The sequence below is a fragment of the Salmo salar genome, chromosome ssa09, assembly GCF_905237065.1.
Source record: "Salmo salar chromosome ssa09, Ssal_v3.1, whole genome shotgun sequence".
NCBI classification, from domain to species: Eukaryota; Metazoa; Chordata; class Actinopteri; order Salmoniformes; family Salmonidae; genus Salmo; species Salmo salar.
The window spans coordinates 140448952-140474258 of NC_059450.1; the positions used below are offsets into that span (position 1 = coordinate 140448952).

General features: G+C 43.8%; 1 protein-coding gene across 4 annotated transcripts in view; it reads left to right on the forward strand.

Moving 5' to 3' along the window:
- The window catches only part of LOC106613135 (ephrin type-A receptor 4), a 96116-nt gene that overhangs the window by 70153 nt on the left and 656 nt on the right, over window positions 1-25307 (forward strand). The window contains exons 6-17 of one of the 4 annotated variants that reach the window (XM_014215095.2): window positions 1253-1377; window positions 1549-1708; window positions 2273-2384; window positions 3589-3647; window positions 4079-4192; window positions 7053-7238; window positions 17645-17706; window positions 17916-18125; window positions 18261-18410; window positions 18637-18830; window positions 21368-21526; window positions 21709-22801. In XM_014215095.2, the coding sequence (XP_014070570.2) occupies window positions 1253-1377; window positions 1549-1708; window positions 2273-2384; window positions 3589-3647; window positions 4079-4192; window positions 7053-7238; window positions 17645-17706; window positions 17916-18125; window positions 18261-18410; window positions 18637-18830; window positions 21368-21526; window positions 21709-21823 (1646 nt within the window). In that variant the 3' untranslated portion in view covers window positions 21824-22801. Of the gene's footprint in view, window positions 1-1252; window positions 1378-1548; window positions 1709-2272; window positions 2385-3588; window positions 3648-4078; window positions 4193-7052; window positions 7239-17644; window positions 17707-17915; window positions 18126-18260; window positions 18411-18636; window positions 18831-21367; window positions 21531-21708; window positions 22802-25307 lie in introns of those variants that run through there. The other 3 variants (XM_045724724.1, XM_045724723.1, XM_045724725.1) reach the window with 3 other exon arrangements.

The window sequence follows — 25307 nt, forward strand, 5'->3', positions numbered from 1 at the left end:
AACTATGGATTATTTTGAACCAAACCAACATTTGTTATTGAAGTAGCAGTCCTGGGAGTGCATTCTGACGAAGACAGCAAAGGTAATAACATTTTTCTTATAGTAAATCTGACTTTGATGAGTGCTACATTTGCTGGGTGTCTAAATAGCTAGCCGTGATGGCTGGGCTATCTACTGAGAATATTGCAAAATGTGCTTTCACCGAAAAGCTATTTTAAAATCGGACACCACGATTGCACAAAGGAGTTCTGTATCTATAATTCTTAAAATAATTGTTATGTTTTTTGTGAACGTTTATCGTGAGTAATTTAGTAAATTCACCGGAGGTTTGCGGGGGTATGCTAGTTCTGAACGTCACATGCTAATGTAAAAAGCTGGTTTTTGATATAAATATGAACTTGATTGAACAAAACATGCATGTATTGTATAACATAATGTCCTAGGTGTGTCATCTGATGAAGATCATCAAAGGTGAGTGCTGCATTTAGCTGTGGTTTTGTTTTTTGTGACATTATATGCTAGCTTGAAAAATGGGTGTGTGATTATTTCTGGCTTGGTACTCTGCTGACATAATCTAATGTTTTGCTTTCGCTGTAAAGCCTTTTTGAAATCGGACAGTGTGGTTAGATAAAGGAGAGTCTTGTCTTTAAAATGCTGTGAAATAGTCATATGTTTGAAAAATGGAAGTTTTTGTATTTTAAAGGAATTTGTCATTCGGCGCCACGCCCATCATTGGATATTGGAGCAGGTGTTCCGCTAGCGGAACGTCTAGATGTAAGTTAACCCACTGTTCCTAGGCTGTCATTGAAAATAAGAATTTGTTCTTAACTGACTTGCCTAGTTAAATAAAGGAAAATAAAACAGGACAGCAGGGGATATGTCATAGCAATGTAGTGGTTTCCCAGGGTGGCTGAAGAATCTTTGGAATTGGTGGGACAGGAAGTGAGACAGCTTAGCTTGGGATGGGATGTTTTCCAACCGTTTGGCTTAGCAGTAGCGCTTCACCATTGGACTCCTTAGCTGTAACGCTGTAGCCGTAGTCATTTATCCGTACAGGGCCTAAGCTCTTTGACTGGGAGCCAAGCTGACAGACAGACAGAGTTGATTGCCTCATGGCATGGTCTGGTGTTTGACTTTCTCAGAAAGAGCAATAGGAAAGAAACAGACATAGTGGCTCAGATGGTCAAAACAACAAGACAGGAAAGGTCAATGCTAAAATCTCTCTCTTTTTTTCGATTCTTTTTGTCCGTAGCCCCGTCTCCCGTCAACTCGATCCAGGCCAAGGACATCACCAGACACACCATCTCCTTGGCCTGGCAGCAGCCTGAGAAAGCCAACGGGGTCATCCTGGAGTACGAAGTCAAATACTACGAGAAGGTGAGGTGGGAAATGCAGTTCTCTGGGAAATGCAGTTTTTTTCCTCATGCTTCAAAATAACATTGAACCTGACAGGTTGAGAAATTTCCATTTTTATTAACAGTGAAAAGGTGAAGCTGAAGTAAGAACCTGTGACATGCCAGGAAAATGACTTTTCTCTCTGTCCTTCAGGACCAGAATGAGAGGAGTTATCGCATCATCAAGACGTCATCTAGGAACACTGACATCAAAGGCCTGACCCCTCTGACTTCCTACGTGTTCCACGTGCGCGCTCGCACCGCCGCCGGCTACGGAGAGTTCAGCGCTCCCTTCGAGTTCATGACCAACTCTGGTGAGTGGAGCGCTGACTTGACAGCATCGCACAAATCACTGTGATGATGTCACAGGGACACAGAGGAAGTGCCACTCGCTTCCCAGTTACATCTTTCTCACAGCTTCTAAGATGTCGGAACATGAGTGAGATAGACATAGTGTGGGCAGGATGACTCTGTTCTGTCCTGTAGTGAAACATTGGGATCCCTCTAAGAAGAGGTGTCTGTGTGTGGTGACATAGAGATAGACATAGAGGCCCATTGCAATAAGACGTTGAAGCACACAGCTCTTTGCTCAGTGGAATGGTACTGCATTGTGTCTCAATGGAGGATACGGAACAGGTACAAATACTCTGGGCCACACACAGAGGGAGAGAGGAAGGGAGAGGAACATGTACTGTAGGTTTAACGTCTCTGGACCTGATCAGACTGAATGATATTGACTTTGTTCTGTCTCTGTCCACCCACTCTTTCTCTACCTCTCATTTTTCTCTCTCTTTCTCACTGCATTTGTATTCCTCTCAATTTTCACTTTCCTGTCTTCTCCTCCCCTCCCTCCCTCCCTCCCTCCCTCCCATATTCAGTTCCAGCTCCTATCATCGGAGATGGGACTAACTCCACAGTGCTGCTGGTGTCTGTGGTGGGCAGTGTTGTTCTCCTCCTCATCCTCATCAGTGCCTTCGTCATCAGCAGGAGGTGAGACTCTCATCCCCCCACCTCTCTCTCTCCCTTTCTCACTCTCTCCCTCTCTGTTTTCCTTCTCTCCATCTTGCCTCCGTGATGAGAATGTCTTGCTTGGCAGCTGCATAGTCAGGCTGGAAAAAGTGGCTGTCACACATTGGCGATAAGTGCACACACACACACACACACACACACACACACACACACACACACACACACACACACACACACACACACACACACACACACACACACACACACACACACACACAGCCCCATGATTGACGGTGTGACAGCTGAAAAGATGTAATCAGCAACCCTCGCTCCTCTTCTCCCACTCCATCGCCTCTTTCCTCTCTCCCCCTCTCCTCCCTCCATCTCTATCCCTCTATATCTCTATATCTGGGGCGGCAGGGTACACTAGTGTTTAGAGCGTTGGACTAGTAACCGAAAGGTTGCAAGTTCAAATCTCTGAGTTGACAAGGTACAAATCTGTCGTTCTGCCCCTTAACAAGGCAGTTAACCCACTGTTCCTAGGCCATCATTGAAAATAAGAATTTGTTCTTAACTGACCTGCCTAATTAAATAAAATGTCGGTGTGGCTGTAATATGGGGCAGTAGTTAGTTACTGTGACCTGTAGAGAGAGGGAGAGTGGGGAAGAGACAGAGAGAGCAGGTGGATTTGCAGTGACCCAATCAGAGGGTGGTAACCAGTGAGCAGTAGAGCAGGACATGCAGATGGGGTCTCTCTTTTCACGCTTTAACCACGCTCTGTCTTTTACTGGCCTGTGTGTGTGTGTGTGTGTGTGTGCACTCCTGTGTGATTGCGCACATAGAGTGTGAGTGTGGGCGATGGAGAGGAAGATGTTTGTGTGTGTGTGTGTGTGTGTGTGTGTGTGCGTGCATGTGTGTGTGATTGCGGCTCTCCCAGCCAAGCAGGTGGCCATCTTTGATTCATATTCATTGACGGTAACTGTCTGTCATTGTGTCTTGACCATCCTGTGGGGGAGGAGTGGGTGGGTAGTGCTCAGCGTGGCTCACAGAGCTGTTTAACAGTCATTAAAAGGACAGAGGCACATTGTCATGTCATTAGTGCAACATTGTCCTGCACATCTGGTGGTCTTAAACAGCCAGTGAACACATCAATAATAACACCATGGATTAGCTCTGTGCTGCTGAACCTAGCTAACCACGTCGGCCATGTTGTTTTTCTCCCCAGAAGGAGTAAGTACAGTAAGGCCAAGCAGGATGCTGATGAAGAGAAACACCTACACCAAGGTAGACCACTCACTGTACTCATCCTACGCTAGTATCAACGTTCACTGATGAGCAGCACCATTCATTATTTCATCGTTGTCAGAAGAGCCGCCGAGAAAAGTGTTAAATTGGTTAATAGAATAATAAAAAAGTATGTTTGTAAAAAAGTGTGAATGAAATGTATATTCCAAAAGTAATGCCATATAACATTTCTGACAGTGTTTTCCAGTGATAACCTATTGAGAAGATAAATACATTCATATCATTTTTCAGAGTTATTACACCAATCTAACAGAGACATCGGATGTTGTAATGTAGAAGCTGAGGAATTAAAGGATAAAGGAGAAGAGAGGACGGCAGTATAGCCCACAGCATGGGGAAAATGAGGAACAGACCGAGCTCTGCTGGTCAGAATGCATTAAACGTCTCTTTACCCTCCTCCTTTCTCTCAGGAGTGAGGATATACATAGACCCCTTCACCTACGAAGACCCCAACCAGGCTGTCCGAGAGTTTGCCAAGGAGATCGACGCTTCCTGTATCAAGATTGAGAAAGTCATTGGCATCGGTACGGACTAGACTTATTATTGACCATACTTTTACTATGTCAGCATGACCGTTCTGTCAGACTGGTAATATTTGGCCAGACTCATTGGGTCAATAGAGAAAACAATCTATAATGTTCCTGTTTTCCCCTGTCTGCCAGTGCAAAAAGTTACCTGGTGACCAATAATAGAAAATAATCATTAGCCCTCTCTCTTGCTCTCTTTCTGCTCAACTGAGAAGGAGGGATTTGGGATCAGAGGGGGTCGATCAATGATTAAAGTACAGCCCCCTTTCCCACCACCACCTGTTCCCTTCTCTCCCTCCACTAAAAATAAGTGTGTGGTACCTGTTATTAGGTCTTTTCCTCACCATGTTGAAAATGTGAAAATGTATGGGTAGGTATTTTCCTGTGAGTTTGATAAAGTGTGTGTGTTTTATAATAAGGTGTGTGTGTTTTATAATAAGGTGTGTGTGTGTTTCATAATAAGGTGTATGTGTGTTTTATAATAAGGTGTGTGTGTGTCTTTTATAATAAGGTGTGTGTGTGTGTGTTTTATAATAAGGTGTGTGTCACGTCCTGACCAGTAAAGAGGTTATTTGTTATTGTAGTTTGGTCAGGACGTGGCAGGGGGTGTTTGTTTAATGTGTTTCGGGGTTTGTTGGGCAATGTTCTATGTTAGTCTATTTCTATGTCTGTGTCTAGTTTATCTATTTCTATGCTTAGTTTATTGGTTTGACCTTCAATTGGAGGCAGCTGTTTCTTGTTGCCTCTAATTGAAGGTCCTATTTAGTAGGGGTGTTTTTTCATGGGTTTTTGTGGGTAGTTGTTCCATGTTTAGCGTTTAGCCTGACAGAACTGTCTTCATCGTCATTGTTTGTTATTTTGTTTTGTGTTCACGTTCCTTCAATAAAGAAGATGAGTTCACACATTCCCGCTGCGCCTTGGTCCCATCTTTACGACGAGCGTGACAGAACTACCCACCACCAACGGACCAAGCAGCGGTCCCAGGAGGAGCAAGGATCCTGGGCCAGGGAGAGAAGCGAGTGGAGAACATCATGGACATGGGAGGAGGTAATGGCAGGGGACAAGACCCTGCCATGGAAACAGGTGGAGACAGCGAGGGAGGAACGGCGACAGTATGAACAGTCCCCGTCCAGAGCTTCCGGCGACAGTTCCCTGTCCAGAGCTTCCGGCGACAGTTCCCCGTCCAGAACTTCTGGCGATAGTGCCCCGTCTTGAGCTTCCGGCGACAGTTCCCCGTCCTGTGCTTCCAGCGATGTCCTACAGTCCGGAGCCTGCAAAGACGGCCCACAGTCCGGAGCCTGCAGAGACGGCCCACAGTCCGGAGCCTGCAGAGTCGCCCACCAGTCCGGAACAGGCGCAGCCAGAGTCGCCCACCAGTCCGGAACCGGCGCAGCCAGAGTCGCCCACCAGTCCGGAACCGGCGCAGCCAGAGTCGCCCACCAGTCCGGAACCGGCGCAGCCAGAGTCGCCCACCAGTCCGGAACCGGCGCAGCCAGAGTCGCCCACCAGTCCGGAACCGGCGCAGCCAGAGTCGCCCACCAGTCCGGAACCGGCGCAGCCAGAGTCGCCCACCAGTCCGGAACCGGCGCAGCCAGAGTCGCCCACCAGTCCGGAACCGGGCGCAGCCAGAGTCGCCCACCAGTCCGGAACCGGCGCAGCCAGAGTCGCCCACCAGTCCGGAACCGGCGCAGCCAGAGTCGCCCTCCAGTCCGGAACCGGCGCAGCCAGAGTCGCCCTTCAGTCTGAGGTCTCAAGCGACGCGCATCAGCCCGAGGTCTCCAGCGACACGCATCAGCCCGAGGTCTCCATTGACGCGCATCAGCCCTGAGCCTTCAGCGGGGGTGGTTAGGTTGGGGAATAAGGCCAGAGCCTGAGCCACCTCCATAGTAGGAGGATTGGGGAGTGTAGGGGGGGTGTAGCACAAGAACCGTCGGTGACGGTGGCCACCCTCCCTTCCCTCCCTTTAGTTTGGGATTATTTTTGTTTTGGGGTTTATTTTTGTGTTTATTTTTCTGGGTTTTTTGTTTGAGGTGCATCCGGGGTCTGCACCTTTGGGGGGGGGGGGGTACTGTCACATCCTGACCAGTAAAGAGGTTATTTGTTATTGTAGTTTGGTCAGGACGTGGCAGGGGGTGTTTGTTTAATGTGTTTCGGGGTTTGTTGGGCAATGTTCTATGTTAGTCTATTTCTATGTCTGTGTCTAGTTTATCTATTTCTATGCTTGGTTTATTGGTTTGACCTTCAATTGGAGACAGCTGTTTCTCGTTGCCTCTAACTGAAGGTCCTATTTAGTAAGGGTGTTTTTTCATGGGTTTTTGTGGGTAGTTGTTCCATGTTTAGCGTTTAGCCTGCCAGGACTGTCTTCGTCGTCATTGTTTGTTATTTTGTTTTGTGTTCACGTTCCTTCAATAAAGAAGATGAGTTCACACATTCCCGCTGCGCCTTGGTCCCATCTTTACGACCAGTGTGTGTGTGTGTGTGTGTGTGTTTTATAATAAGGTGTGTGTGTGTTTTATAAGGTGTGTATGTGTTTTATAATAAGGTGTGTGTGTGTGTTTTTATAATAAGGTGTGTGTTTTATAATAAGGTGTGTGTGTTTTATAATAAGGTGTGTGTGTTTTATAATAAGGTGTGTGTGTGTGTGTTTTATAATAAGGTGTGTGTTTTATAATAAGATGTGTGTGTGTGTGTGTGTGTGTTTTATAATAAGGTGTGTGTTTTATAATAAGGTGTGTGTGTTTGATAATAAGGTGTGTGTGTGTGTTTTATAATAAGGTGTGTGTGTTTTATAATAAGGTGTGTATGTGTGTTTTATAATAAGGTGTGTGTTTTATAATAAGGTGTGTGTGTGTTCCAGGTGAGTTTGGGGAGGTGTGCAGTGGTCGTCTGAAGATGCCAGGAAAGAGGGAGATCTGTGTCGCCATTAAGACACTGAAGGCGGGATACACCGACAAGCAGAGGCGGGACTTCCTGTCTGAGGCCAGCATCATGGGCCAATTTGACCATCCCAACATCATTCACCTGGAGGGAGTGGTCACCAAGTGTAAGTAGGCTCCTGATTGGAGAGTATTTAGCTAAGTTACAATAATTTCAAATGATTTAAAATGCATAATTGAAATAAATATGAGTAAATGTAAATACATATGAGTAAATCAAAGTATTGTGGAGCTTATAATAGAGAGAGCCAATCATATGCTCTATATTTCACCTATGGAAAACATAAACAATGAGGTGACTAAATAATCCTGAAAGGGACAAGCTCAGATAAAGACTGTAAATCATTACAAACCACGTCTGTGGTTGTGGGGGAGTTGGGAGATAGCAAGGGTGGAAGGGGGGGATCGTTCACATCCCAGCCCGGTTACCCAGAGGGCCTTGGATAGGGGCGATGGGTGGTGTGGGTCCGGACACGGAGCCCATCCTGGGAATCCCCAGGTGGTTGGAGTCCAGATGGAACAGGTCTGGTCCAGGTCGGCTACAGGGTTAATGTGTCCTGCACTGTAGCTAGCTCATTAATCATGGTGTCAGCTGTAAATGTGTTTGGGGTTAGAGAGTGATATCCTATCTGCAGGACAGACCCTGTACTGCCACCACACCAGACGCTGTTGTTTAGAGTGTGTGTTGGGGGAGGGGGGTGTACGTTTGGGAAACTAGTTGTGTGTTCACTTCGTAGTGCATTGTGTGCATGTGTGTTTGAGCGTGAGTTTGTATTGATGTCATGCTGGTTTAGCGTTTTATTTATTGCCTTTTACTATGAATGTGTTTCTGTTCACCTTTGATTAGGTACATGTGTGTGTGAGTGTTACCTCAGAGTCCGAGTTATCTTGGCTGTTGGCTGGTTAGATGGACAGACTGCCCCATCTGTCCTCCTCTCTAGGAGATAAGACCAATCACAGTCAGCCATTCAGTCTGCACAGCCACAGCCTGACATGACACAACCATACACACCACAGGCCTGATCACTTATCACAAATCAGACCTCTCAACGGAGAGACAGAATTTCATTGAATTGAGAAGAGAGTGGGGGAGGAAGTGGGAGAAAGAGAGAGGCATGGATAGGGAGGAAAGAAGGGAATCAGAGATAAAGGAAGGATAGAAATAGGAGATGAGCAGAAGAGAGAGGATGAGATATAGAGGAGGATAACACATGTGAGAGGGTGTAAGATTAGGAGAGAGGAGAGAGAAGGAGAGCGCAGGAGAGGGGTATAGTGGGGATTCGAACCATAGCTGTGGGAAGTAGGGTTGCTGAGGGTGCTGCAGCACATTATAGTGCACTAGGTCTTTACAACTCCTGTATGAGCGGAGTGACGCAAAATACGCATCAGCAGACACAAAAAATTCACACTCCCAACCCTAAACATCTTGTCGTGACCATGGGTAGAACGATTGAGAAAGCATAGGGGAGGCTGAAAGACAAACAGACACAGAGAAGATGAAGAGAATGAGTAAATGAGATACCAGACTGGAAACAGAAACAGACTTAAAAACAGAGAAAGTTTAAGCGAGGAGGACTGCATCCAATATCCCTCTCCTTCCCTCTCTCCTTCCTCCCGTCTTTGTAATGACTAAAAACTTGACGCCCGTTTCTCAGCAATTAGTCCTTCACACTTGAGTATGTCGGTGGAATCTATTAAGAATCCATTATTTGAATTCCCCTCTCTATTCCAATCTAGTTAAAAGGGACTTCCATCTCGCCTCAGTACGGCAGCACTGCATGTCCAAGAGGCCAATTAAGTCTTATTAATTATTGATGAAGTCTAAATATGCACTAAATACATAAATAGGCTAAAATCAGAGACTCAGAGCTGAGCCAGTATAGCCTGTCATCTTGGGCCTTTATTTATTTCTTCTTAGCGTCACTCTAACATAATTAAAAACCGTCCATCGTGAGTTGTTAACACTTTGCGCCTTCCCAGCTTTCCTTTAGGAAGTGATGCATTTAAATTCCCACATTTACATAATGTAAGCGCTGATAAATTAGAAAGAATCATTTTGTAAAAAAAGAACGAAAGAACGCTCCAGTGAGGGTTAGTAGCAGGCATCTTTGTGTTCTCCCATCAGCGTCAGCTCTCTATAATAACGTTCCCCTAACGTTACCTCATTGTTATCCAAACATTCTCTTAAACGTTGTCCTCTACCATCCCTAGCCATTTTTTTGGACAGGTGATAATCGGCCTATTGGCGGGGCCCCTGCCCAGAGTTCATTACCAAAAGCGGCAGGACGTATTCAGTAAACAAGACATTAGCATGCAAATAGGCTGGGAGGAAGAGGGCAGGGCTGAGAAGGGGCGAGCTGAGGGTCGTAGGTTAGACGCTTCTCGGACTTGTTTGGCGAGCTGTCAGTCAGCGGCGGCCCGGGGGCAGCAGGGGAGAACAAAACAGAGCAAAGATGGTTGACAAAGAGGCTCCCCTCTCAAGTTAAACTCCACATCCTCTTTGGGGTGCTGCTGAAGTCTTGTAAGTCATGAGGCGCAAATCACACATCGCACAGAGCCGTGTCTGACAGCCTCTTGACAATCGGACCATTCCAATGGAGAACTTCAGCTTTAGACCCCTCACACCCCTGAGTCAGTTATTTGTAGAAGCACCTTTGGCAGAGATTACAGCTGTGAGTGTTTCTGGGTAAGTCTCTAAATGCTTTCCACACCTGGATTGTGCAACATTTGCCCATTATTCTTTTCAAAATTCTTCAAACTCTGTCAAATTGATTGTTGATCATTGCTGCACAACCATTTTCAGGTCTTACCATAGATTTTCAAGTAGATTTAAGTCAACACTGTAACTCGGCCACTCAGGAACATTCACTGTTTTCTTGGTAAGCAACTCCAGTGTAGATTTGCCCATGTGTTTTAGGCTATTGTCCTGGTGAAAGGTGAATTAATCTCCTAGTGTCGGGTGGAAAGCAGGCTGATTCAGGTTTTCCTCTAAGATTTTTCCAGTGCTTAGATCCATTCCGTTTCTTTTTTAATCCTTAAAACCTCTCCAGTCCTTAACAATTACATGCATAAACATAACATGATGCAGCCAGCACTATGCTTGAAAATATGGAGAGGGATAGTCAGTAATGTGTTGTATTGGATTTGCCCCAAACACTTTGTATTCAGGACAAACATGTAAATGCTTTGCCACATTTTTTGCAGTATTACTTTAGTGCTTTGTTGCAGTATTACTTTAGTGCTTTGTTGCAGTATTACTTTAGTGTCTTGTTGCTGTATTACTTTAGTGTCTTGTTGCTGTATTACTTTAGTGTCTTGTTGCAGTATTACTTTAGTGCTTTGTTGCAGTATTACTTTAGTGCTTTGTTGCAGTATTACTTTAGTGTCTTGTTGCTGTATTACTTTAGTGTCTTGTTGCTGTATTACTTTAGTGTCTTGTTGCAGTATTACTTTAATGCCTTGTTGCTGTATTACTTTAGTGCCTTGTTGCTGTATTACTTTAGTGCCTTGTTGCAGTATTACTTTAGTGTCTTGTTGCTGTATTACTTTAGTGTCTTGTTGCTGTATTACTTTAGTGTCTTGTTGCTGTATTACTTTAGTGTCTTGTTGCTGTATTACTTTAGTGTCTTGTTGCTGTATTACTTTAGTGTCTTGTTGCTGTATTACTTTAGTGTCTTGTTGCTGTATTACTTTAGTGTCTTGTTGCAGTATTACTTTAATGCCTTGTTGCTGTATTACTTTAGTGCCTTGTTGCTGTATTACTTTAGTGCTTGTGCTGTATTACTTTAGTGTCTTGTTGCGGTTGTTGCGTATTACTTTAGTGTCTTGTTGCTGTATTACTTTAGTGTCTTGTTGCTGTATTACTTTAGTGTCTTGTTGCTGTATTACTTTAGTGTCTTGTTGCTGTATTACTTTAGTGTCTTGTTGCTGTATTACTTTAGTGTCTTGTTGCTGTATTACTTTAGTGCCTTGTTGCTGTATTACTTTAGTGTCTTGTTGCTGTATTACTTTAGTGTCTTGTTGCAGTATTACTTTAGTGCTTTGTTGCAGTATTACTTTAGTGCCTTGTTGCAGTATTACTTTAGTGCCTTGTTGCAAACAGGATGCATGTTTTGGAATGTTTTTATTCTGTACATGCTTCCCTCATTTCACTCTGTCAATTAGGTTAGTACAGTGGAGTAACTACCATTAAAACCTCTTACATCTAGGCGTTCCGCGGAACCCCTAGCCAACAGCCAATGGGATCGCATGGCGCGAAATACAAAAACCTCAAATCCAATAATACATTTTTTTTCAAACATACGACTATTTTACACCATCTGAAAGATAAACCTCTCCTGAATCCAACCACGTCGTCCGATTTCAAAAAGGCTTTACAGCGAAAGCAAAACATTAGATTATGTTAGGAGAGTACATAGACCAAAATAACCACACAGCCATTTTCCAAGCAAGCATATATGTCAATAAAACCCAAAACACAGCTAAATGAAGCACTAAGCTTTGGTTATCTTCATCAGATGACACTCCTAGGACATTATGTTATACAATACATCTGTTTTGTTCAATCAAGTTCATATTTATATCCTAAAACAGCTTTTTACATTGGCGCGTGATGTTCAGAAAATGTATTCCCACCAAAAACTTCCGGTGAATTTCCAAAAATACTCATCATAAACGTTGACAAAATACATAACAATTATTTTAAGAATTATAGATACAGAACTCCTTTATGCAATCGCTGTGTCAGATTTTAAAATAGCTTTTTGGCGAAAGCACATTTTTCAATATTCTGAGTACATAGCTCACCATCACGGCGAGCTATTCAGACACCCGCCAAGTTCGGGGCAACCTAAACTCAGAATTAGTATTAGAAATATTGTATTACCTTTGCTGATCTTCGTCAGAATGCACTCCCAGGACTGCTACTTCCACAAGAAATGTTGTTTTTGTTCGAAATAATCCATAGTTATGTCCAAATACCTCCATTTTGTTCGTGCGTTCAAGTCACTATCCAAAGGGTAACGCGCGAGCGCAATTCGAGACACAAAAAGTCAAAATGTTCCATTACCGTACTTAGAAGCATGTCAAACGCTGATTAAAATACATTTTTTATGGTATTTTTAACGTAAAATTGCAACAATATTCCAACCGGACAATCTCTTTGTCCTCAGGCAGACCACTCAGTAACTAAGCTCCTATACTCTGCCCAGAGACAGGAGAAGGCTCAATCCACTTTCTGAAGGCTTTAGACAGCCAATGGAAGCCTTAGAAAGTGCAACGTAACAGCACAGATACTGTAGTTTCGAAAGGGACTAAAAAGAAGAACTACATTTCTCAGATCCTACACTTCCTGGTAGGATTTTTCTCAGGTTTTTGACTGCCATATGAGTTATGTTATACTCACAGACACCATTCAAACAGTTTTAGAAACTTCAGAGTGTTTTCTATCCAAATCTACTAATGATATGCATATTCTCATTTCTGGGCAAGAGTAGTAACCAGTTTAAATCGGGTACGTTTTTTCATCCGGCAGTGAAAATACTGCCCCCTATCCATATCAGGTTAACAGCCATTAAACTCTGTAACTATTTTAAAGTCACCATTGACCTCATGGTGAAATCTCTGAGCATTTTTCTTCCTCTCTGGCATCTGAGTTAGGAAGGACGCATGTATCTTTGTAGTGACTGGATGTATTGATACACGATCCAAGGTGTAATTAATAACTTCACTGTGCCTAAATGAATATTCAATGTCTGTTTTTTTAAAACATTTTACACATCTACCAATAGGTGCCCTCCTTTGTGAGGTATTAAGCTCCCTGGTCTTTGTGGTTGAATCTGTGTTTGAAATTCACTGCTCGAATGATGGACCTTACAGATAATTGTATGTGTGGAGCACAGAGATGAGGTAGTCATTCAAACAGAGTTAGTCCACACAACTTAGTATGCGACTTGTTAAACACATTTTTACTCCTGAACGTATTTAGGCTTGCAATAACAAAGGGCTTGAATACTTATTGACTCAAGACATTCTAGCTTTTCATTTTAAATTATTTAGTTAACATAACAATAAAAAATACAAATTCCACTTTGACATTATGGTGTATTGTGGGTAGGCCAGTGACAAAACATCTATATTTAATCCTTTTTAAATTCAGGCTGTAACAACAACATGTGGAAACAGTCCAGGGCTGTAAAACCTTCTGAAGGCACTGTAACAACAACATGTGGAAACAGTCTAGGGCTGTAACTTTCTGAAGGCACTGTAACAACAACATGTGGAAACAGTCTAGGGCTGTAACTTTCTGAAGGCACTGTAACAACAACATGTGGAAACAGTCCAGGGCTGTAACTTTCTGAAGGCACTGTAACAACAACATGTGGAAACAGTCTAGGGCTGTAACTTTCTGAAGGCACTGTAACAACAACATGTGGAAACAGTCCAGGGCTGTAAAACCTTCTGAAGGCACTGTAACAACAACATGTGGAAACAGTCCAGGGCTGTAACTTTCTGAAGGCACTGTAACAACAACATGTGGAAACAGTCCAGGGCTGTAAAACCTTCTGAAGGCACTGTAACAACAACATGTGGAAACAGTCCAGGGCTGTAAAACCTTCTGAAGGCACTGTAACAACAACATGTGGAAACAGTCCAGGGCTGTAACTTTCTGAAGGCACTGTAACAACAACATGTGGAAACAGTCCAGGGCTGTAACCTTCTGAAGGCACTGTAACAACAACATGTGGAAACAGTCCAGGGCTGTAAAACCTTCTGAAGGCACTGTAACAACAACATGTGGAAACAGTCTAGGGCTGTAAAACCTTCTGAAGGCACTGTAACAACAACATGTGGAAACAGTCCAGGGCTGTAACTTTCTGAAGGCACTGTAACAACAACATGTGGAAACAGTCCAGGGCTGTAACTTTCTGAAGGCACTGTAACAACAACATGTGGAAACAGTCCAGGGCTGTAAAACCTTCTGAAGGCACTGTAACAACAACATGTGGAAACAGTCTAGGGCTGTAACTTTCTGAAGGCACTGTAACAACAACATGTGGAAACAGTCCAGGGCTGTAAAACCTTCTGAAGGCACTGTAACAACAACATGTGGAAACAGTCCAGGGCTGTAAAACCTTCTGAAGGCACTGTAACAACAACATGTGGAAACAGTCCAGGGCTGTAACTTTCTGAAGGCACTGTAACAACAACATGTGGAAACAGTCCAGGGCTGTAAAACCTTCTGAAGGCACTGTAACAACAACATGTGGAAACAGTCTAGGGCTGTAACTTTCTGAAGGCACTGTAACAACAACATGTGGAAACAGTCTAGGGCTGTAACTTTCTGAAGGCACTGTAACAACAACATGTGGAAACAGTCTAGGGCTGTAACTTTCTGAAGGCACTGTAACAACAACATGTGGAAACAGTCTAGGGCTGTAACCTTCTGAAGGCACTGTAACAACAACATGTGGAAACAGTCCAGGGCTGTAAAACCTTCTGAAGGCACTGTAACAACAACATGTGGAAACAGTCTAGGGCTGTAACTTTCTGAAGGCACTGTAACAACAACATGTGGAAACAGTCCAGGGCTGTAACTTTCTGAAGGCACTGTAACAACAACATGTGGAAACAGTCTAGGGCTGTAACTTTCTGAAGGCACTGTAACAACAACATGTGGAAACAGTCCAGGGCTGTAACTTTCTGAAGGCACTGTAACAACAACATGTGGAAACAGTCCAGGGCTGTAACTTTCTGAAGGCACTGTAACAACAACATGTGGAAACAGTCTAGGGCTGTAACTTTCTGAAGGCACTGTAACAACAACATGTGGAAACAGTCCAGGGCTGTAAAACCTTCTGAAGGCACTGTAACAACAACATGTGGAAACAGTCTAGGGCTGTAACTTTCTGAAGGCACTGTAACAACAACATGTGGAAACAGTCTAGGGCTGTAAAACCTTCTGAAGGCACTGTAACAACAACATGTGGAAACAGTCCAGGGCTGTAAAACCTTCTGAAGGCACTGTAACAACAACATGTGGAAACAGTCTAGGGCTGTAACTTTCTGAAGGCACTGTAACAACAACATGTGGAAACAGTCCAGGGCTGTAACTTTCTGAAGGCACTGTAACAACAACATGTGGAAACAGTCTAGGGCTGTAAAACCTTCTGAAGGCACTGTAACAACAACATGTGGAAACAGTCCAGGGCTGTAAAACCTTCTGAAGGCACTGTAACAACAACATGTGGAAACAGTCTAGGGCTGTAAAACCTTCTGAAGGCACTGTAACAACAACATGTGGAAACAGTCCAGGGCTGTAACTTTCTGAAGGCACTGTAACAACAACATGTGGAAACAGTCCAGGGCTGTAACTTTCTGAAGGCACTGTAACAACAACATGTGGAAACAGTCTAGGGCTGTAAAACCTTCTGAAGGCACTGTAACAACAACATGTGGAAACAGTCTAGGGCTGTAAAACCTTCTGAAGGCACTGTAACAACAACATGTGGAAACAGTCCAGGGCTGTAAAACCTTCTGAAGGCACTGTAACAACAACATGTGGAAACAGTCTAGGGCTGTAACTTTCTGAAGGCACTGTAACAACAACATGTGGAAACAGTCCAGGGCTGTAAAACCTTCTGAAGGCACTGTAACAACAACATGTGGAAACAGTCTAGGGCTGTAACTTTCTGAAGGCACTGTAACAACAACATGTGGAAACAGTCTAGGGCTGTAACTTTCTGAAGGCACTGTAACAACAACATGTGGAAACAGTCTAGGGCTGTAACTTTCTGAAGGCACTGTAACAACAACATGTGGAAACAGTCCAGGGCTGTAACTTTCTGAAGGCACTGTAACAACAACATGTGGAAACAGTCTAGGGCTGTAAAACCTTCTGAAGGCACTGTAACAACAACATGTGGAAACAGTCCAGGGCTGTAACTTTCTGAAGGCACTGTAACAACAACATGTGGAAACAGTCTAGGGCTGTAACTTTCTGAAGGCACTGTAACAACAACATGTGGAAACAGTCCAGGGCTGTAACCTTCTGAAGGCACTGTAACAACAACATGTGGAAACAGTCCAGGGCTGTAACTTTCTGAAGGCACTGTAACAACAACATGTGGAAACAGTCTAGGGCTGTAACTTTCTGAAGGCACTGTAACAACAACATGTGGAAACAGTCTAGGGCTGTAACTTTCTGAAGGCACTGTAACAACAACATGTGGAAACAGTCTAGGGCTGTAACTTTCTGAAGGCACTGTAACAACAACATGTGGAAACAGTCCAGGGCTGTAACTTTCTGAAGGCACTGTAACAACAACATGTGGAAACAGTCTAGGGCTGTAAAACCTTCTGAAGGCACTGTAACAACAACATGTGGAAACAGTCTAGGGCTGTAACTTTCTGAAGGCACTGTAACAACAACATGTGGAAACAGTCCAGGGCTGTAAAACTTTCTGAAGGCACTGTAACAACAACATGTGGAAACAGTCCAGGGCTGTAAAACCTTCTGAAGGCACTGTAACAACAACATGTGGAAACAGTCTAGGGCTGTAAAACCTTCTGAAGGCACTGTAACAACAACATGTGGAAACAGTCTAGGGCTGTAACTTTCTGAAGGCACTGTAACAACAACATGTGGAAACAGTCTAGGGCTGTAACTTTCTGAAGGCACTGTAACATTACGTGCACATTTCTTGCGTGTTTGCTTGTTAGTGTACTTGATTGTGTGTTTGCTTGTTAGTGTACTTGATGGTGTGTGAGTGTGTTTGCTTGTTAGTGTACTTGATTGTGTGTGAGTGTGTTTGCTTGTTAGTGTACTTGATTGTGTGTGAGTGTGTTTGCTTGTTAATGTACTTGATTGTGTGTGAGTGTGTTTGCTTGTTAGTGTACTTGTTGGTGTGTGAGTGTGTTTGTGTGTGTGGGTGGGGTGGTGGTGTTATGTTACAGTAGATATCCCTCTCTCTGTGTGGAGTAAGCAGGAGATGTGAGTACACACCTTTACACTGAACTAATTTAATCACTACGGGACTGAGACGAATGGTGTACCCCCTCCCAACACACCACACATTACACATTACACATTACGCACTACACATTACACATTACACACTACACACTACACATTACACATTACACACTACACATTACACACTACACATTACACACTACACACTACACATTACACACTACACATTACACACTACACATTACACACTACACATTACACATTACACACTACACATTACACACTACACACTACACATTGCACATTACACATTACACACTACACATTACACAGTACACATTACACACTACACACTACACATTACACATTACACATTACACACTACACATTACACAGTACACATTACACACTACACACCACACACACACCACCCCCCACTGCTCTCCTGCTGCGTTGGGCAGTGATGTGCATCGTTTACCTCCATAATCATCTGCCTTTCATTTTCCCTCCCTCCCTCCCTCCCTCCCTCTCTTTCTTCAGGTAAACCAGTGATGATTATCACAGAGTACATGGAGAATGGTTCACTGGATGTGTTTCTGAGGGTAAGTCATGCAATGCAGTCTGTGTACTCAACTCTATATGTGGTATGTGTCTGCTTTCAAACGTTCAGAACTCTAGGTGTGACTATTACAGCCGTTATCCTCTTAATGAATGTTAGCCAAGCAGCGTCATAAAGATTAGCATCATCCCATCCTGCCACTGCATACAAACATTACCTAACATGCATTGATTTGTTTGTTTGCTTCTCTAGAAGAATGACGGGCGTTTCACAGTGATCCAGCTGGTGGGCATCTTGCGTGGCATCGCGTCGGGCATGAAGTACCTTTCTGATATGAGCTATGTCCACAGAGACCTGGCCGCACGCAACATCCTGGTCAACAGCAACCTGGTGTGTAAGGTGTCTGACTTCGGCATGTCACGAGTACTGGAGGATGACCCCGAGGCTGCATACACCACCAGGGTAAAAGTGTGTGTGTGTGCACAAGTTTGTGTGTGGCTGTAGTGTTAATACATTTCAGCATTTTCATGCTTGTATGTACCTACGTATTTGGTACAGTGTAAGCGATACTAACAGCCTGTTACCTGTCAATCACAGGGAGGGAAGATCCCCATTCGCTGGACAGCCCCAGAAGCCATTGCCTACAGGAAGTTCACCTCGGCCAGCGACGTGTGGAGCTACGGGATCGTAATGTGGGAAGTGATGTCATATGGGGAGCGCCCATATTGGGACATGAGTAACCAGGATGTAAGTCTACAGTAAGAACATATTCAGGTTTAAAACGTAAAATAATAAGGATGTTATGTCATTATAGAAATATTTTCTGTGTAATTACAGCTGTACAATTTTCATGATTACTTCCTATTATTAAATTATAATAACATCATCGTTATAGTGTAATTAGGATGGTTGAGTAATTTCTCACAGTCTACCATCAACCCTAACCTCTAACCTCTGCCCTCTCTCCCCACAGGTGATCAAGGCCATAGATGAAGGGTACAGGCTTCCCCCGCCCATGGACTGCCCCGTGGCACTGCACCAGCTGATGCTGGACTGCTGGCAGAGGGAGAGGGGCGACAGGCCCAAGTTTGGCCAGATCGTCAACATGCTGGACAAACTGATCCGGAACCCCAACAGCCTGAAGAGGACTGGAGGAGAGACCACACGGTGAGACAAAGATTTCTTAGTTTATTCACTATTATTGTAATGTGTGTCATCAGTACTGTTTTATATACTGTACTTCCATACAACATTAACTGAATGGTACACCTTGTAAAATAAGGTATGTGTTCTAATAGAGTTGAGAATTACAATGGTAGCTAGCAGTATGTTATAAGAAGCCCCCTTTAAGTAGGAGCCGTTACTCCTAGGTGGAACTGCGTATTTGTACAGACCCAGAGCTAGTCGGGGACGGAGGAAATGTTATTCTTTAACCCAGGGATAGAGGGAGAGAGAGAGAGAGGGTGAAAGAGGGGGAGGATGGGAGAGAGAGTCCTAGAGGAATAATTAGTGGAACTGAATCCCATAAACAGATTTTAGAGGGGGGGTTAGGAACAAGGGTGAGGTCTTGGGGGCCCTAGTAACATCTCAATCCATGGCTCAGGGTGGTAGAGATGGAGAAAGATGCCCAAAGCACCACAGTATTTCACAACGAATTTCGCAACGAAGTAAGGGGCCTGTGTACTACCCCAGAGCCCCCCCCCACCCTACCCTGACGCCCCCCCAGCCAGACCAAAGTGGCGATTGAACCCAGCAGCCCAAACCTTTCAGCCAACACCTGTTAAATTATGGAGGAGGGGAGCAGTGGAGTGGGACCTTAGTGAGTGTGCTCAGTCCCTCACCTCGGTCGCACCGGCCCTGGGTAAATATTTGATGGCAGACATCGTTGTGAAGCTAAGGAAGGAGGGATGAAGGGATGGAAAAGGTGTTGGTGAGTGCCTGAAAGAAGGACCGAGTCATGATGAATATCTGCATGCTAGAGGAGAAGCAGTGGGAGGTTAAAGCCACAGTGTGTGTTGTTAATGTTTTCTCTTTAAATAACAATTAACTAACCGTGTCGGTGACACAAGGGAGGAACTGTGTTTCACTTGGCTTCTGTCTTGGAGGACAAATAGGGATGGGACGCATGCTAGCGCTTAGTTTGTCTAACCTGCTGATTCCATCAGAAAAATGTTGTGTGTGTGTGTGTGTGTGTGTGTGTGTGTGTGTGTGTGGAAAGAGACAGACAGAAAGAAGAGAGGCTGAATAATTACAGTTCCTTTTTCAAAGTCTCAGGGTTGACTGTAGTTCACATGTGCCTGGCCCCTGTGATAGGCTAACGTCAGAGGATGAAAAACCTCACGAATCATAAAGCCTAAGGGCACTGTCTCTCTCTCCTCCTCTGGTCCAGATTTAATTGGTTGTTCTGGTGTTGTAGTTATGTCTGAGTGACAGGTGATATAAGAAACAAGAGCAGTGCCATTCTAATCCATCAGTTTCTCACTGCCAAGTTGTATGACAACAGTTTCTGACTGCCAAGTTGTATGACAAGAGTTTCTCACTGCCAAGTTGTATGACAACAGTTTCTCACTGCCAAGTTGTATGACAACAGTTTCTCACTGCCAAGTTGTATGACAAGAGTTTCTCACTGCCAAGTTGTATGACAACAGTTTCTCACTGCCAAGTTGTATGACAACAGTTTCTGACAGCCAAGTTGTATGACAAGAGTTTCTGACAGCCAAGTTGTATGACAAGAGTTTCTGACAGCCAAGTTGTATGACAACAGTTTCTCACTGCCAAGTTGTATGACAACAGTTTCTCACTGCCAAGTTGTATGACAACAGTTTCTCACTGCCAAGTTGTATGACAACAGTTTCTGACTGCCAAGTTGTATGACAACAGTTTCTCACTGCCAAGTTGTATGACAAGAGTTTCTGACTGCCAAGTTGTATGACAACAGTTTCTGACTGCCAAGTTGTATGACAACAGTTTCTGACTGCCAAGTTGTATGACAAGAGTTTCTCACTGCCAAGTTGTATGACAACAGTTTCTCACTGCCAAGTTGTATGACAAGAGTTTCTGACTGCCAAGTTGTATGACAAGAGTTTCTGACTGCCAAGTTGTATGACAAGAGTTTCTCACTGCCAAGTTGTATGACAACAGTTTCTCACTGCCAAGTTGTATGACAACAGTTTCTCACTGCCAAGTTGTATGACAAGAGTTTCTCACTGCCAAGTTGTATGACAAGAGTTTCTGACTGCCAAGTTGTATGACAAGAGTTTCTCACTGCCAAGTTGTATGACAAGAGTTTCTCACTGCCAAGTTGTATGACAAGAGTTTCTCACTGCCAAGTTGTATGACAACAGTTTCTGACAGCCAAGTTGTATGACAAGAGTTTCTCACTGCCAAGTTGTATGACAAAGTTTCTCACTGCCAAGTTGTATGACAACAGTTTCTCACTGCCAAGTTGTATGACAACAGTTTCTAAAAATATTGGGTTAGGAAGCTCGACACACAGTTAGTGGGTTGAGGCTTATTCATTTCGGTCAATGGGTGAAGATTGTACTTACAAAAAAATATATATTTATTTGGTGGGTCAAAAGAAAACTCATTAAAGATTTAGGTGGGTTAGACAACTGAAAGTTGTATATACCGATGCTTTAATATAGTGCAAGTTGTCTGGATGTAGACTGACCCTCTCCCCCTCCATCCCTCTCCGTCCCCAGACCCAGCACCACCCTCCTGGAGCCGGTCAGCCCGGAGGTGGCCTCGGCCCTGGGCTCTGTGGAGGACTGGCTGCAGGCCATCGGCATGGAGAGATACAGCGACAACTTCACTGCAGCAGGATACACCACCCCAGAGGCTGTGGTTCATATGACACAGGAGTGAGTTATGCTCGGTTTACTCAGCATTTATGCATCAAGGAGAGACCTGTCTGAATTTTTTACTGATTTATATTAGGCTGGGTTGACACCTAGAGAGGATGTTAAATCTGTCATATGAATCAGGAAGCTGTCATAGTTTGTCTTGGTTCCTAATGATTTCTTTCCTCGTCTTGTTAAAACAGGGACATGGGCCGAATTGGAATCTCCTCAGCTGCACACCAGAATAAGATCCTGACCAGCGTCCAGGGAATGCTCTCCCAAATGCAACAGATGCAAGGCAGAATGGTTCCGGTCTGATCAACGAGAAGGAAACGACTTCATTTCTAACGGATAATACAAATTAAATATCAAAAGACAAATGAACAATCAAATTGTTTACCTCTTCCATGCACTTTAAATTGGATTTAAAAGAAGAAGAAAAGAACAAGAAGAAGAAAAGTGGGACAAATATGCACTTTTTATCAGATATTAGACCTTGCCCTATTGAGAACGGGATATTTTTCTGTCCGAGCGGCGCTGAGAATGGGATGGACGGAAAGCTTTTCCGAGAGGCCAACTGGAGTGCCTTCAATGGTCTGGAAGGAATTCAGAGGGGATCGCTCCTCTAGGCAAGAGTAATATTTCTGGAAAGTTCTTTCTGGAACACCCACAGAGCAGATTTCTGTCCCGTAACTGTGTTCTGTTCTGTGTGTATGACTTGTTCTCTGTGACTCGCTGCCATACCCTCGACTGTCTTTCTCAGCTGCATCCGTTCTAACACCAACAGACAAAATGGAGGATTCCAACCTCGAGATAAACACTGATGTTCTGAATCTGAGAGGTTGAGGGAGGGATGGAGGAGGGAGGGGAAGGGGGTTCTGTGTTTTTGCTCTGTTCTGGTCTTGTTTTGTCCCAGATTGGGCTGTTTTGTTGCACTCTGGACATTTTCTCAGAATGTCTTTGATCTAAAGAGGTGCATTCCTATCCCTTGTCCTCCCAAACCACCATCTCATCCCTCCTCAAACATCTTTCATCACCCCTTTTGGATTACAGCCCGCCCCCCTGGGTCTGATTATTGCTCTATGTTCTTTGACGGACAGCTGTTTGGACCAGTTGGATTCTTACTGTGTATTTGTTTCCTGACTGTGGAACTGAGAGCAAAGGAGTATGGAATTTATTTGGACATGACTGTGCACTACTGCGGAGAGATGGATATGTAACAAAATAACAATGACAACCACATCAAAATAAACAAGAGAATACATGCTGGACATTATTCAATCATCAATCACCATGGTAAGGATCTATACACTACCCTTCCCTTAGTTCTTTTAGTCAGGTTATCGTTACTAATTGTGTATTTATTCCTCGTTTTGTTGTTTTTTTTAACAATTATTTTTCTTTTTATCTCTCTGCATTGTTGAAAGGGCACATACGTAAGCATTTCACTGTTAGTCTATACCTGTTGTTTCCGAAGCATGTGACAAATAACATTTCATTTGATTTTAAGTTATTTGATGTATCTTTGTTTGCATTAACACACACAAAACAAATATTAACTATAAAACACTATAGTATGTGAAAATATTCAGGTCTGACCTGGATCATTATGTACAGCGTATTCGGAAAGTATTCAGACCCCTTGACTTTTTCCACATTTTGTTATGTTACAGCCTTATTCTAAATTAGAATAAATACAAAAGGGTCCTCATCAATCTACACACAATACCCCATAATGACAAAGCAAAAACAGATTTTTAGAAATGTTTGCAAATGTATTCAAAATAAAAAACAGAAATAACTTATTCAGTATTCAGGCCCATTGGCTATGAGACACGAAATTGAGCTCAAGTGCATCCTGTTTCCATTGATCATCCTTGAGATGTTTATACAACTTGATTGGAGTCCACCTGTGGTAAATTCAATTGATTAGACATGATTTGGAAAGGCACACCAGTCTATATAAGGTCCCACAGTTGACAGTGCATGTCAAAGCAATAACCAAGCCATGAGGTCAAAGAAATTGTCCGTAGAGCTCCGAGACAAGATTGTGTCTAGGCACAAATCTGGTGGGAGGGTACCAAAACATTTCTGCAGCATTGGTTAGGGAGGTGACCAAGAGATCCTCTGTGGAGATGGGAGAACCTTCCAGAAGGACAACTGTCTCAGCAGCACTCCACCAATCAGGCATCTATGGTAGAGTGGCCAGACGGAAGCCACTCGTCAGTAAAAGGCACATAAAAGCCTGCTGGGAGTTTGCCAAAAGGCACCTAAAGGACTCTCAGACCATGAGAAACAAGATTCTCTGATCTGATGAAACCAAGATTGAACTATTTTGCCTGAATGCCAAGTGTCACGTCTGGCAGTAAACCTGGCACCATCCCTACGGTGAAGCATGGTGGTGGCATCATCATACTGTGGGGGGGATGTTTTTCAGAGGCAGGGACTAGGAGACTAGTCAGGATGGAGGGAAAGATGAACGGAGCAAAGTACAGAGAGATCATTGGTGAAACCTGCTCCATAGTGCTCAGGACCTCAGACTGGGGTCAAGGTTCACCTTCCAACAGGACAACGACCTCAAGCACACAGCCAAGACAAGTCTCTGAATGTCCTTGAGTGTCCCAGCCAGAGGCCTGTACTGGAATCCGATTTAACATTCCTGGAGGAACCTGAAAATAGCTGTGCCGCGACTATCCTAATCTAGCCTGACAGAGCTTGAGAGGATCTGCAGAGAAGAATGGGAGACACTCCCAACTACCAAGCTTGTAGCATCATACCCAAGAAGACTCGAGGCTGTAATCGCTGCCAAATGTGCTTCAACAAAGTACTGAGTAAAAGGTCTGAATACTTACGTAAATGTGATATTTATGTTTTTTTTTTTTAATAATTAGCGGGGATAAAATTGCTTTGTTGTTATGGGGTATTGTGTGGAAATGTGGAAAAAGCCAAATACTTTCAGAATGCACTGTATATACTGCAGTACTGTTGGCCATTACACTTTCTAACCCTCTGCAGAGCGTACATACTGTAGTACTGTGTAACTCTCTCTCTGCAGTGTATACATACTGTAGTACTGTCTAACTCTCTCGCTGCGGTGTGTACATACTGTAGTACTGTCTAACTCTCTCTCTCTCTGCAGTGTGTACATACTGTAGTACTGTCTAACTCTCTCTGCAGTGTGTACATACTGTAGTACTGCGTAACTCTCTCTCTCTGCAGTGTGTACATACTGTAGTACTGTCTAACTCTCTCTGCAGTGTGTACATACTGCAGTACTGTCTAACTCTCTCTCTCTGCAGTGTGTACATACTGTAGTACTGTGTAACTCTCTGCAGTGGTGAGCTCATTGAGTGCTGAGCTGTTTGAGTGGTGTGTTAATAAACCAGTAGCCCGGCACCTGAGGCCGTAGAGTAGATCAATAAGCCCTGTTCTCAGATCAGTCACTGCTCTAAACCGCCTGGCGTGTGAATGAGGACGATTAATCACTGACTGAGTCAGCAGACAGCACACCACAGCCACTCACACCTGGGTTCAAATACTATTTGAAGTCATTTTGAATACTTTTGCTGGGCTTGATTGCGCTTGCCTGGTGCAATGGAACCAATAGAAGAGTAGCAAAACTGCAAACCCCGCCCATCTGGCACTCCAGACAGGCTAAACCAAATGATAAAAATATTTGAACGATTTTAAATAGTATTTAAACCCAGGTCTGCAGCCTATCAGAGCGGCATGACTCAGGAATGGTTCCCATGATGAAGGAAATGTTTTCTATTGTTGGTTTTTGCCAACCAATAATGCAGTG